At 40.6% G+C, this 14375-nt stretch overlaps 1 protein-coding gene across 2 annotated transcripts in view; it reads left to right on the forward strand.

Annotated features, from left to right (window-relative positions):
• KAT2A (lysine acetyltransferase 2A) overlaps positions 1-14375 on the forward strand; it is a 647704-nt gene that overhangs the window by 167873 nt on the left and 465456 nt on the right. For both annotated transcript variants that reach the window (XM_044054728.1, XM_044054730.1), the window contains exons 5-6: positions 870-1051; positions 4223-4414. In XM_044054728.1, the coding sequence (XP_043910663.1) occupies positions 870-1051; positions 4223-4414 (374 nt within the window). The remainder of the gene's footprint in view (positions 1-869; positions 1052-4222; positions 4415-14375) is intronic.

Consider the following 14375-nt stretch of genomic DNA (forward strand, 5'->3'; position numbering starts at 1 on the left):
GCATAAATATAGATATGTATTGAGTGTGCTTGTGTGTATTTTATATATGTGTGTGTATGTATGTTTAGTGTGTGTGTGTGTGTGTGTGTGTGTGTGTGTGTGTGTGTATATATATATATATATATATATGTGTGTGTGTGTGTGTGTGTGTATATATATATATATATATATATATATATATATATATATATATATATATATATCTATGCTTAATAAATGTGTGTGCGTACATGACTGCGTGTAATATGCTTACTTTTCACTTCATGAAGGACTGCTTTAGTCAGCTTCTGGTTTAGCTGCCTGATACACAACTGATGGTGTCATTGTGCTATGCTGTACTCTAGGTACATACTGTCAGCTATAGCATAAGTGTGTGTGTTTCTGGTCGGTTATGGTTCTGCAACTGTGGAGTTAGTGTATTTAATGGTGGGGAGGGTCAGTGTCCCCCATATAAAATATTTTCAGATTGCCTTGGAAGGTTTATTATTATTTCTGTGTATACAGTCACAAAAGAATGTTGTGTTTCTTTTGTGTTTGCATTGTGCATGTCTTTTATTTGTAGTGACAGTGTATGTGATGGGGTAGGTTTTAAAAGGATCACTAAAGAAAACTTGTTAGATTTCATTTTGCGATTAGTCGTGTTTCAGTAGTTGGTGTTTTCACCATACTGTCTTTTATTCTGAAGTTTTTTGTTTGTGAGTGAATATCTGTGTATGTAAATTTGTCTTCTGCTGTTTTTCATCACAAACATTTTTACCAATATGATTTAGTTACTATTTTATTGGGCTCTTTGAGCACTTAAATTATCTGTATTAATATTGTAGTAGTTACTGCCTCTGTTTTAACAGACTTCTTTTAAATTTCAACAGGGGGTTCTAAATTTTGTGCAGTACAAATTTAGTCATCTTCCTCCAAAAGAGAGACAGACAATGTATGAGTTATCCAAAATGTTCCTTCTCTGCTTGAATTACTGGAAACTGGAGACACCATCACAGTTTCGGCAGCGGTCTCAGAATGATGACGTTGCAGCTTATAAAGTCAATTATACCAGGTATTTGCAATTGTAAATTCATTTTGCACAGTGAACATTAAGAAACCTCTTAATTATGTAGTGTAGAGTAGTCAGCCTTTTTGCCCAAAGAAGGGTGACTGAAATGACAGAAAGAAGGTCAGTCTTCAACGGTGTGTTTTCATATGCTTGGACAGAGAGAAAGAGCGGTTTGGAGCATGTAGAAAGGGAGCACTGGAATAAAAACTCAGACTCTGGGCTACTTTTTTAATGGGCTCATGTCAACAGTGAGTGACTAGTGCCTTCCCATTTAAGAAAACAAATGCTGGAGCTGGGTAGTTAAACAAAATGTGCCAGAAGTTACCTGGGCCAAGGAGTTTAGTTAGTGGTGGCTTTTTGTAAAATAAATACCATGATACTTTGTAAAAAAAAAAAAAAAAATGTCTTCCTTGCAAGGCATGGCCTGCACGTTATCCTGTAGGTTAATGCTGCACTCATGTGTGGCATGTATTTCAGATGCCAGCTGTCATACAGTAATGTCAGTCAAATGGTGGTAGTTCAAAGGTCAGAGAGCAACACAGAATCATACTTTTACTTTTATCTGCTTTTGTTGACTTACTGTAAATGACACATGATGATATATTTCTGCCTCCATGCTTTGTGACTGTTAAGCCCCTATGGAATCATCATACAGGTATCCTCGTGGATGCTTTTTGCTGTCACCAGTATGCCAGTAAGAAAAGTATTTTTCATTTGCGAGCCTAACCTCTGCCTCCCAGTAGTGACTTGCCCACATGCGTCACTATAAGGGCCACCTATACTTCCTCAGTCCATTCGTATGTGCTGCCTCACATGGGTTAATAAGGGTGTACCTTCTTTGGCTTGGGGGATATGCCCACATTCTTCCGATTTAGTCACTCCACTGACTTACGAGCTTCTGCTCTCCAGGAGGCCGTGTCACTGAAGCTGCAGCACAAGCCAAGCAAGAATCACCATCTCTCCTCCCAGGCTGCTCAGAACCATCCTCATTGCCTGCACTGACAAGCTCTCGGGTCGCTAATCACACTTGTCCTGTTTGGATTTCTCTCTGTACTCTTCTTGCACTTGTACAGATTGATGTATCTTACAGTAATATGTATACATCTGTTCTATTGTAGTGTAAAAGTGGAATTCACAAACATTGTCTGCATTGCATAGAAATGGCTCTATGCAATGCAGACAAAGTTACACAACAAGCCTGTGCAGTTGCAAAACGTGTGGAAATTTTGTAGACAGTTGCCTACACTCTGTGTAAGTCAGAGAAGACTGGTATGGAGTAGGCGTGCTGATGAGTGTGTTCACTTTAGTTTATGATTCATAAAGCCTAAACGTGTACAGTAATTGCTCACTGCCACAAATTTATGGGCATACACATGTTGACTATCATCAGCAAAATGTCTTGACACACAGTACTCCAGAAAAATTCTCAGTTAGCAGAACATTGCTGCATTGCTGAGCATCCTCATCGGACAGTGTTAATGTAGTGTTTGGATACGTGCTCATGTGGAGAAGTACAGTACTGACTGTTGCTGCCTGTTGTACTGTGTATACAAAAATGATGGCACATAATAGTAGAAGTTGTGCAGCAGTCCGTAGCCAATCACATCTCCTCCAGCAGTGGATATCTTGATAACTGTGGCATGCAAGTTAACACTGTTTCTCAATAATGAGCAAAAAGGTATACAGGTTTAGGAATTACCCGCTGTTTCTGCAGAACAGGAACGAACCAGTACAAATCCAAGGCACGGCAGTAAAAAGAAGGTCATGTAGCACTGTAACAAGTTATGTGCACCACAGTTTAAAATATATTTATGTAAATATGTGCTTGTATTGTTAGGAGGGAGCTGACAAGACATGATTAGAGGGTACAGGGACATCTACCTAGTATGCAAAGTAGCCACAAAGCTCCCACAGCTCTTCACCTGTCCATTTAACTTTTGAACATGCAGTTGCAATTTTGGATGAAGTTGGGTGGTAGATTATAGAAACTTTTTTTTTTTTAGTCATAGTATAATAATCAGTCCTAGATGGAGGCATATTAGTTTTGCCATTCATAATCTTTGTGATTGTTGTGATGCCCTGCATTCTGTCCCATGGATGTATATCTCAACAGCTGACACACGACAGAGACTGTCTCAGCAACAGGCACGGGACTGACTGTTCAGCAGGCAACCAGTGAGAGACCATCTTAGCAACAGGCATGGGACTGGTTGTCTGGCAGGTAACCAGTGAGAGCTCACAGCGTCAATGTCACATCCTTGTATGTTCAAAATGTTGTGAGCACTTTACTGGTAACCACATCACACAGGGTTCCACTTACAAGGCATTCTGATTATGATCACCCACATAGTTTTATGTATACATTTTAAGTACACACTTGCTGCCTACCATGTTTGTTAATATTCCTAGTGACCAGCATGTTAAGGAGCTTTCACGTGGTAAATGTATGAAACAGACAGGATGTATACCTTAGTGTGGCACAGAACTACAGCTGTAACAAGCTCAAAGTGCTGGCAGAAGCCAGGATAGCAGACATGTACAAAGGTGTGTGAAATGTAGAAAGATGCAAGTTGACATCCAAAGACTTGTCTGTTACTCAAACTCTGTGTACTGCAGATTACCAGATTGGTCTGTTGCTATGTAGAATATTGCTGTGATTTAAATTTGCAACTTGTGCTAATATCTAGACAGACCACTTACTAAACAATATGCACACCTATAATTTAAAGGCACTTGTGAATCCCCCAGCTTGTAAGTAATGCAAGAGCAGTGATTTAACATAGAATTGTATGAGGAAAAACAAAAATAATTCATTGAGGAATTGTGTGACTGATGGATATATGTAAAGCAGTAAAATAATTGATCAAATTGTTTGTGCCACTGAATTTACAGACCCGATCAAATAGCTGTACTATTTTTCTGTTGTTTTTTTGTTAATGCTATAATTTTTTATATATTTAAAATACAGTAAGTTAAAGCAACATTGCATTTCTGTTTGTGATGCTTTGTAAGATATACTTGTTAAGTGGTGAGTCAGGTTGATCGATCTTTAGTTTTGCATTTCATTGTGTTGATGAAGAGTGCCAATGTTGTACAACGTAAGAGTTTTTGGGTTTTTGCTTCGAAAGCTGCTGCTAAGCCTTATATTTTCTTTGTTTTGTTCTATTTGTATAGGTGGCTTTGTTACTGTCATGTACCACAAAGCTGTGACAGCCTTCCTCGATATGACACTACGCAGGTCTTTGGTCGGAGTCTTCTTAAATCGATCTTCACAGTTACACGACGTCAGTTGCTGGAGAAGTTCAGAGTGGAGAAGGACAAGCTTTTACCTGAGAAAAGAACACTTATTCTTACACATTTCCCAAAGTAAGTCAGTCAGGTCATTTGCAACATGCACACTGATTTACCTTTCATAGGTGTAGATAGTGCCTAGTGAGGAGAATGAAGCAGCTTTCAGATCAGGTGATCATCCGTTATTGTAATATTGGTCCTTTTTGTCTGAACTTCATTTTCACATCCTACAATCTGGCAAACTTCAGTTCCTGAACAAGTCCTATGAATTGATTATGTTTTAACCTTTCTCCAGCTGCAAACTTGCATGTGGGGTTTTAGCTAATGCCGTTTCTGATTCTTTCAACAGTCTGCCTCTTAGCTGGTCATTTTAATGTCCTAGACAGTTGTGTCTGTGATAACTGAATCATGCAAGTCAGCAGTCACACATCTTAAGCATGTATAGTTCATAGGTTCATACTAGGCTATCTGCCCTAGGGCATTTATAAGCCTAGCCAGAGTGTGTATGGCTTTCGCCACCCATATTAAATTAATTTTGCTATGCCCTTTTTCAAGGTTAGTATACTGTGCCTCTGTCTAACAGTGACACAGAAGTGATACCCGGGGTAAACCTACGATCTCCCATCCACTCATCAAAATTCCTCTTGAAGAGAGTCAATGAGGGACTCTGCCTAACCTGGACTGGGATTTTATTCCAGAGTGAAGGGAGCCTCTGGGTTATGAATCTGTCCCTCCAGCATGTCCTATTTATTTCACTGCTGAGGTTCAAGTCCCTCGAGCGCGTTGCTCGATGGGATTTGGATTTTCTGAGGTGCAGCATGTCCATTAATTCCGGGTTGGACATGGCTTTATACGTCAGGCACAGATCGCCTCTGAGCAGGCGGTATGCCACTGAGTAGAGCTGGAGATTCTTTAACCGGGCAGCATATGGCATCTGTTTGAGCCCCTTGATCCTCTTGGTGAGGTACTTTTGGGGTCTTTCCAGTTGCTGCAGGTGTCTGGTAAGGTACATCCCAAAAGGGGCATTGTACTCAATTATGGGCCTGATGAGGGATGAGTAAAGAGGCATGATGACCTCCCCTGATCTAGATGTGAATCCCTTCATGATTAGGTGGGCTATATAAAATGTTTTTCTAACCACTTTGGCCATGTGGTTGTCAAATGAGAGATTACTATCAACTTGGGTCCTCAAGTCCCTAGTTACTTCTTCTGTACTTAATGGATTACCACCTATGTGGTAATTTGTGGGCACTTTGTTTTTGCCAAAGGGGATGACTATACACTTTTTGGCATTTTGCTTGAGACCATGGCTCTGGCACCAGTTGTCTGTTTCTATGAGGCCCTTTTGGAGGATGTTTGTGTCGGCTGGAGAGTCTATTATGGCGCCCAGTTTGCAGTCATCTGCGAACTTGGTCAGCCACAGTCCTTCCATGTTGGCCTGTACCTCCGAGAAATATATACCGAACAAGACAGGTCCCAGGACTGAGCCTTGTGGGACGCCACTTGTAACTGGTTTGGAGTCTGACATGGCTCCAGCTATTCTAACCATGTGGGTTCTGTCCTTGAGCCAGTTTGCAACCCATCTAGTGACATAGGGGTTTATATTTAAGCCGGTGAGCTTATCTATAATGCCCGAGTGGGGTATTGTATCAAAGGCTTTTGCGAGGTCCAGGTAGGCTGTGTAGACCACCTTCCCCTTGTCAATGGCCTTGGTGACTGTTTCAAAGAAATCGACCAGGTTCAAGAGGCAGGATCTGCCCTTAACAAAGCCGAACTGGGTAGGATCCAGTGTCTACAGGTCCCCAATATCTTTATTTATAAGGTCCATGATGATCCTTTCCATAGCTTTGCAGACTAAGCTAGTGAGACTTATGGGGCGATAGTTTCCAGGATCCGTTGAGGCACCACCTTTGTGGAGAGGGACCACTGTTGCTGTACGCCACTCTTTGGGTACATATCCTGTAGTAAGGCTGAGATTGAACAGTAGTTTTAGGTTTGGGTTTAGCTCTTCTTGGAGTTCATGTAGGACGCAGCCCGGGACACCGTCTGGTCCCATTGATGCTGTGTTTCTTGCTTTGGAGAGGGCAGCTCTTACCTGAGCATCTGAGATGTCAGGGGGGCAGCACTCTGCTTGGCAGTGTCTGTGGGTTCAGTGTATTTTTTTGTCATTTTGGACTAATTCTGAGCATATCTGGGAATTCCCACCCAGGTTCCTAACATAACTAAAGAAAGCCTTGTGATTATCCTTAGTGTCATGTGCAATTTTTCTCTCGAAGCTGGCCTTAAACGATTTTATGAGTGCCCGTAGTTTTTTGCTAATACTGATCAGAGATGCCTTCCCTTTTTGGGATTTTGCTCTATCATGTAGTAGCTTCCTCCTTCTATTGTATAGTTTGTTTATGGCTGGGGTCCACCAGACAGGACATCTGCCTTTCGAGGATTGGGTCTTGGTTTTATTTGGGATTGCATGATCCATGCATTCCTGAAGGTGTTCATAGAATGCATTTATAAAGGATTTTGCGGTCTGGGCCGTATTATCCACAGGCCCGGGGGCTTTGAAGGATTCCACCTTGGTTTTGAGGAGTGTGAAATTTGCTTTAGAGAAGTTTTTCACTGTGGTTTTCTGGGCCATGGGGTGGGTTCGGGATGTGAATATCCAGTGAGATTAGTTTATGGTCTGATCTTAACAGTGAGGGATACACTTCTGGTCTGGAGCATAGAGTCAAAGAAGCATACGTAAACTGGAGAAACCACTTTATGAAAACACAGCAGAAAATACAGCAAAGCTTTCAGGCATAAAAAACCCTTCTTCAGTGCATTACAAATTACAAATGAATAGCATACTGAATTTATACAGGGTCATTATCACATGACCAGCAGCCCATTGGTCATATGACACACAAACAAAAATTAAGATAAAATATTAAAAAATTCATATTAAAACATATAAAACATTACAATACAGATATTATTTAAGTTTAGTGTGTTGTAAATGTTTAAGAACAGGTTTTAAAGTAATAACATCATTAAGTCCTGGTAGTTGATCTGCCGCTAGCCTAATTATCCATTCATATTCCTTTAATTCAAGTATGTTATTGATGTCACCTCCACGTAGTGTTGTTTTAACAGTATGAATAACCCTAAATAAAAATCTATGGTGAATACCATTTTCTAGTATATGCTTATATAATGCATTAGTGGCTACTGCCCTCTTAATTTCTGATCTATGCTCAACTATTCTATCCTTGAGTTTTCTTATAGTTTTACCTATATAGAACGATGGGCATTGGGAACAGGTAGCCATGTATACAACAGACGTGGTGGTACAAGAAGCTTTTAGATTAAAGGTATATAATTTATTCGTTACTGGATGTTTAAACTGATGGCTAGTTTGATCAAAGATATCAGGACAACAAGAACAATTAAGGCATTTATAAGTGCCAGGTTTAACAGATACTAATGTAGAAGAAAAATTTAAATCCTTGTAGCACAGTTTTTGTTTTAGGGTTTTCATATTTCTGAAAGAGAAATATGGTCTGTCACCTAAAACTTTTTTAACATTCATGCATGCCATAAGAATCAACCAATTTTTCTGTATAACTTGTTTGATCAGATGTGTTTTGGCATTAAAGGAAGTAACAAATCTGATTTTAGTGTTATATTGTCTGTTTTCAGTCATTCTGACTCCTTCTAGATAGGTGGGTTTAAGAGTGGTAGTTCTATCTGTTATAGTTTTATTTTTAAGCTCAGATAACAGCTTACTATTGTATCCACTGGATACAAATTCCTTAAACATATCTTCAAGTTGTAGGTTAAATATAATGTCTTCTGTGTTCAGTTTACTCACTCTACCAAACTGGGAAGTAACTACACTCCTGAATACATGTGGTGCATGCATACTGTTGAAGTGTAGATAACGTCCCGAGTGTACTTCCTTCTGGTATACACTAGTATGAAAGCAGTCTTGTGACCTATATAGCATTAAATCTAAGAACACTATTTTCTCTTCTGAATATTCCATCTTAAACTGTAAGAAGTCAGTGGTATTATTTAAATATTGTAAGAATTCATTTAACTTGGAGCATAGAGTCCCCATGTTGGTGATGATCAGGTCCAGTATGTTTTCCGCTCTTGTGGGAGTGGTAACAAGTTGTTCCATAGCATTTGAGTTTATAAATTCTAGGAACCTTTGGGCTAGGGTGTTGGAGCTAGAGTAATGCTCCCAGTCTATGGTTGGGTAGTTGAAGTCACCCAATATAATGGTGTTTGGAGAGACCTTCATATTTTCCAGTGATCTCAGGAAGGCCGAGTGGGGTTCCTGGGTTTGGGAGGGTGGTCTGTAGCAGGCTATAAACTGAAAGGCAGTTTTACCCACTGTTAGTTGCACATGGATAGTCTCTGATGCTTCGTGCTGTGCCACCAACCTGGAGGTGTGGGTATCTTTGACGAATATTGATACTCCCCCTCCTTTTGTGGTTCGGTCCAAGTTTTGGGGCCGAAAAGCATGGGTATGAGGTATAACCTGGTAGTGCTGGGGTGCTCTCGAGAGCCTTGAACCAGGTTTCTGTTACTGCACAGATATCGATGTTCTCCATGCTAAGGAGAGTTTCGAGTGCATGCATCTTGAGGTTTAGACTTCTGGCGTTGAGTAGCATTACTCTTAGTTTCTTATCCCTTGTGATACCTATGGAGGTGGGTTTGTCTTTTGAGCCTTGCCTAAGAAAGGCACTATGGGGGTAGCAAGAGCCTTTGCCAATATCTGAAAGCCCATGGGTGACAGGTGCAAGCCGTCCCTAGCGAAGCATCGTGGCTTGTCGAGCATGTCATCCCAGGCTGACAGGCATTGGATCCCCTTTGAATGACACCAATACTTAAGCCAATTGTTGAAATTGATAATCTTGTCTTCATACTGTGGCATCATTCTTGGTGAGGGTAAGATGCTACTCAAGGTCAGGGTCATACCGGCCTGGGCTACATGCTCAGAGAGCTCCTCTATGTCTCTTTTCATGTAGTCCAGGGAGGTACGTCTCAGGTCATTCACACCAGCATGGACAATGACTGAGTCATATTTGTACTTGCCTTGGAGTGACCTGAGTGCTTGTGTTATGTGGTGGATCCTAGCGCCCGACAGGCAGCTCACCGTGACCTTCTCCTTGTTCAGCCTGGTGAGTGGGACGTCAGTGTGCCTGATGATAGAGTCACCTATTACAAGTGTATCAGGTGTGTTGTTTAGCCTTAAGGGCTGTGACTGTTCGGCACACTGGCTTTGTGAGCTATGTGTTGCACGTGTTTTGTTTTGGGGTAGTGGTTGCTTGGGTGTCTGCTTTGGAGATCTCTGCTGCTTAGGCAGATTTTTATTTAGAGCCTTCAAGTATGTTTTTGTGTGTTTATGTGTTTGGTTTGCTGTCGTGGTAGGTCTATGTGAGACTGGAATTGTAGTGAGTGTGGTTTCCTTCTCCTCCTGACTGGTTATGCCAGTACTGAGTTGAGAGAGCTTAGCCTCCAGTTTGGCTATATGGTTGCATCTCTCACATGTGTTGGAATTTGTTGGGAGGAGGAGAGGGTTGTCTGTGTACATGAGGCAGTTGTAACATTGCCTCAAGATTCCCAGATTCACTAGCTGGACTGGAGAGGAGATTGACAACTGACCTTTGGACATGCTAGAATAGTATTGGGAATTTCTTTATAATTGAATAAAATGGCCAATGGGGAGCAAGGTACTCCAGGGGGAGTTTGTGAGGGTGTAGTGCTTTTAATTTTTTAGTGCTGACTTATATAATTGCTTTAGTGAGCAAGTGCCAGGTAACTTAAATGCAATGTGTTACAGGTAACTTAAATGCAAAAACGACAAACAGTAACTTTCTTTCAAGTGAAACAAGGAAATAAGTACAGTAAGCAATGCAGATATCACTCGGGATCCACAGAGCGCTGAAAAGCTGCGTTTTAGGTGGAATTAGCTTTTCAGGGAAATAACAAGCATACAAACAAAACTAGATTCAGCAGGCCTGGATCTAGTCTATGCTACAGCAAACAAGGTGTACCAATTACAGTAAGAAACAGTTCAAATATGCAGGCACTATAAGCCTTTAACCAGAAATTCCCAGCTCAGAAGGGCAGAGTCCAGCCTCTTCTCCCACAAGAGTGCAGACCATGAACCTTCTTAATGTAAAATAACTGGCCTGAAGCCCTGGTGCTTAAACCAGAACTAATACACTTTTAGAATAACAGACACTGAGCCCTCAATCAGCAGTTCCCAACTTAGAAGGATGTAAGCTACCTGTCCTGCCACCACAGTGCAGCCCACAGACCTTCCTAATGTAAAACAACTGGTCTAAAGCCCAAGTGCTTAAACTGAAAGGCTTAGAATAAGTTACACCAAGCAGTAATAAATACAATTGAGTACTTTTAAGATGATGCAAAAGTAAAATAAAGTAGGAAAAAACACAAATACAGTGAAAGCAGATGCATTTTTTTTTTTTTTTTATTTAGTGGAAGGAGAGGAAGGAATGAGAGAAAGGAGTAGCAGAAACTAAGCTGATTGGCCTTCTCAAATGCTCTCCCTGTACTTGGGTAGATGAGGTAATGACACTAGACTGGGAGGAGGGTCCCAGATCAAATTTACACTAGGGGCGGGCAACTGCAAAGCCACCAACTATAAGCAGAAATGTTTCACAGCTGAAAAGCAGCAGTGAGCCTTTAAATGAAAGTTTTAAACGGCTAAAGGAGCCCCTAGAAAAAAAGTTTAACTGCAACAAGTTATAACAAACAACCCAACAGATGCTTAATAAAGGTGGACAATTTCCAGTTAATACCTCACACACAGTGAAACTAGCTAGAAAAATACACAGTACACAAAGTGCTATAAATAACAAAGAAATAAAGAACAAAATAAGCAAAAAACAGGATACTTAATGTTATATATTATAGCTCCGAGTTTCCTCAGTGTCCTTCCTTCGATCAGTTCACTGCGAAATGGCAGAGCATTCACAACTGAACTTCTTAGGTAACAGAAAGTTGAAACCTGCGACAGCTTTTATTTTATTTGAACCCTTTTGATTATTAGCTAAGAATAAAGGACCTATGTTTACCCATCGAACAAATTCTTCATTGAATGGCTACTTGTCAAACACCAGACATCAAATGTCCTGTTTTTCGAACAGGCATATCATCGTAAGTAAAATCACTGAGTATTCATAGTTGGCCAACATCGCAGACATTCGATGACGCTGTGAAGTAAGACTAAAGAAAAACAACATTCATAACACACTTTCTTAGGTGCACATGCTTGACATAAACTAAACAAAGCCTTTTATAAATTTGCCCTTTTCCTCACTGTAGTGTGATCTTAGAGTTGATATATGTAGTTAGAGGGTTGTGAGGGATGTAGCCTCCCATCTGCGTGTATTACAGCAGTTATACAGCAGGTTTCTGTACGGGACAATAATATGGCAAATGTATATTAATAATAGCAGCCTCTTTAGTGTCACGTTTACTCATACTATGCGGTCTTTCCTTGTTGGCCAGGTATGACAGTTCATTGGTTTTACTTACGATGATGTGCCCGTTCAATAAACAGGATGTTTGACGTTTAGTGTTTGACGAGTAGCCATTCAAGGAAGATTTTGTTTGATGGATAAACATAGACCCAAGAATAAATAACTTAGAAGTGATAGAGTTTTCTTTAGCTCATTTTTCTTTTAGATTTCTCTCTTGACTGTTAACTTATTTTGCTATTCCTCTTTAGTGTCAAAATATATTTATAGCTGGCTTGCCTACAGCATATAGGAACATTGCATGGTTTACTTTATTTGGTTTCTTTGCACTTCCACTCAGAGCTTGAGATAAAGCTCTAACTTTTTAGTCAGGTCACTATGTAGCTTTAGAAGTGGTACCAGTTGTAACAGATGCATTCTGACTGAAAATATGAATTGTGGTAAGGCAAAAGTTGAAAAAAATATTGTTACTGTTTTTTTTTTTTTTTTTTTACCAAAATAAAACTTAAAAGATGTGCTTGCTGCGTAAGAATCCGATATGGGTTATGAAAACATAAGAAAAATTTTACACTTTGTGGCAACTTTGTCACATCTGCAAAAAAAGTAATGCTTTCTGCACATTGCCTGGTGGCTGTATTATTCTTGGCATATCATACAGTGGAAAATTATTTCCCTTTTCTCTTTTGTCAGCATCATAAATTGAGTATTGAACAGGGTTAACATTCCTCATTTCAGTAATTTAACTTTACTTCTGACTCAGTGTAACACACAGTTCTGGAGTGGCCTAAATGAAGGGGCAGAAATAGTCATAAAAACAACCCAAAACTTTAACTGCAGTGGTGGTGCTGCGGTAGCATTGTCGCCTCACAGTAAGACGTTGTCCTGTTCGATTCTCAGCTAGAGTGTCTTCTATGTGGAGACATGCGTGAATGGGCGTACCTTCGTTGAAGGTTGTGTGTCAGAGCCGGCAACTCTGTACGTAAAAATCTACTGCCAATCATTAGCGGACCGGAGTTCCGCTGTGGCGACCGCTAACCTGGAAAACCCGAAGACACAACAACAACATGACTTGCTTTACTGCGGTGGTGGTGCTGTGGTAGCGTTGTCACCTCACAGTAAGACGTTGTCCTGTTCGATTCTCAGCTAAAGTGTTTTCTGTGTGGAGACATGCTTGAATGGGCGTACCTTCATTGAAGGTTGTGCGTCAGGGCTGGCAACTCGGTACGTAAAAATCTACTGCCAATCATTAGCGGACCGGAGTTCCGCTGTGGCGACCCCTAACCGGGAAAAGCCGAAAGATACAACAACAACAACTAAGTAAACTACCCCACCCTGGCAAGACCACCACTTCCTCTCCAAAAACAGGCAGTATGACAGACTCTGTCCTCACAAAGTTTAATTCCTACTTTATACATTCAGTATTATCTCTCTTAGATGCTAATACATCTGCCCCCCCCTCCCTTCCCCTGTCCAATCAAAAGCACCCACAGCTCTTCAATTTGAGTCTGGTACCTACCTCGCTCATAAGGAAGTTGATCCGTAAATGAAAAACAACTTCTGTAGCAGTAGACCACCTGCCATTAGACTACCTAAAAATGGCCGCAGACGTCATAGCCTTCCATTTATCTATACTGATTGATAGATCCATAGTAGAAACTGTGTCCCATCTCTGTGGAAAAAATCCTATATCATACCACTGCACAAAGGCGGCACATCTGCAGAGTTTAATAACTATAGACCAATAGCAATTCTCTCCAAAATATTAGAGAAATGCATCCATAGGCCGCTGATACAATACCCAACCTGCTCTCAGAAATGCAGCATGGCTTTAGGCCCCGTCACAGCACCACTACTGCTCTATTACATTTTACCAGTATAGTAAACCAACATAAAAACAATGGTCTGCTTGTGTCCACCGTGTTCTTACTTGTGTCCACCGTGTTCTTAGACTGGTCAAAGGCATTTGATACTGTTTCACACTGGCAATTGCTCATTTCACTCTCCTCAGTAGGATTTTCACAGTACTCCTTGTTGTGGTTCCTTAGTTACCTATCTGGAAGGCAACAGGCAATAAAATCGGAACAAACCTACTCATCCTTTCAACCAGTTACTGCAGGGGTTCCTCAGGGCTGGGTCGTGTCTTATTTAATGCATTTATTAGTGACTCTACACCTCTACTAACCATGCTAATTTAGTTCAGTATGCTGACAACTCAGCATTAATATGTACAGCCTCAACAATAAATAAGCTCCAAGACATCACCCAAAAGACTTTTTCCTCTGTAGAAATGTGTCTCAAAGTATCAAACCTCCTACTCAACCCCCAGAAAATTAAGTTAATGCTTTTTACCACAAAAAGTTGCCAAAACCAAAAGCATTTTTGCCATAAACTCAGCAAATAATACTGTCATTGAAACTGCAAGTCACAGTAAACTTCTAGGTGGTATAACGGATGACAATCTCAGATATGACCAGCATATACTGCACACCATTAAATCTACTCACCAGAAACTAGGCTCCCTTTATAGGATAATTGGATTCCTC

This window comes from Protopterus annectens, chromosome 13.part0, assembly GCF_019279795.1.
Source record: "Protopterus annectens isolate FY-2018-M chromosome 13.part0, PAN1.0, whole genome shotgun sequence".
Lineage (NCBI taxonomy): Eukaryota > Metazoa > Chordata > Ceratodontiformes > Protopteridae > Protopterus > Protopterus annectens.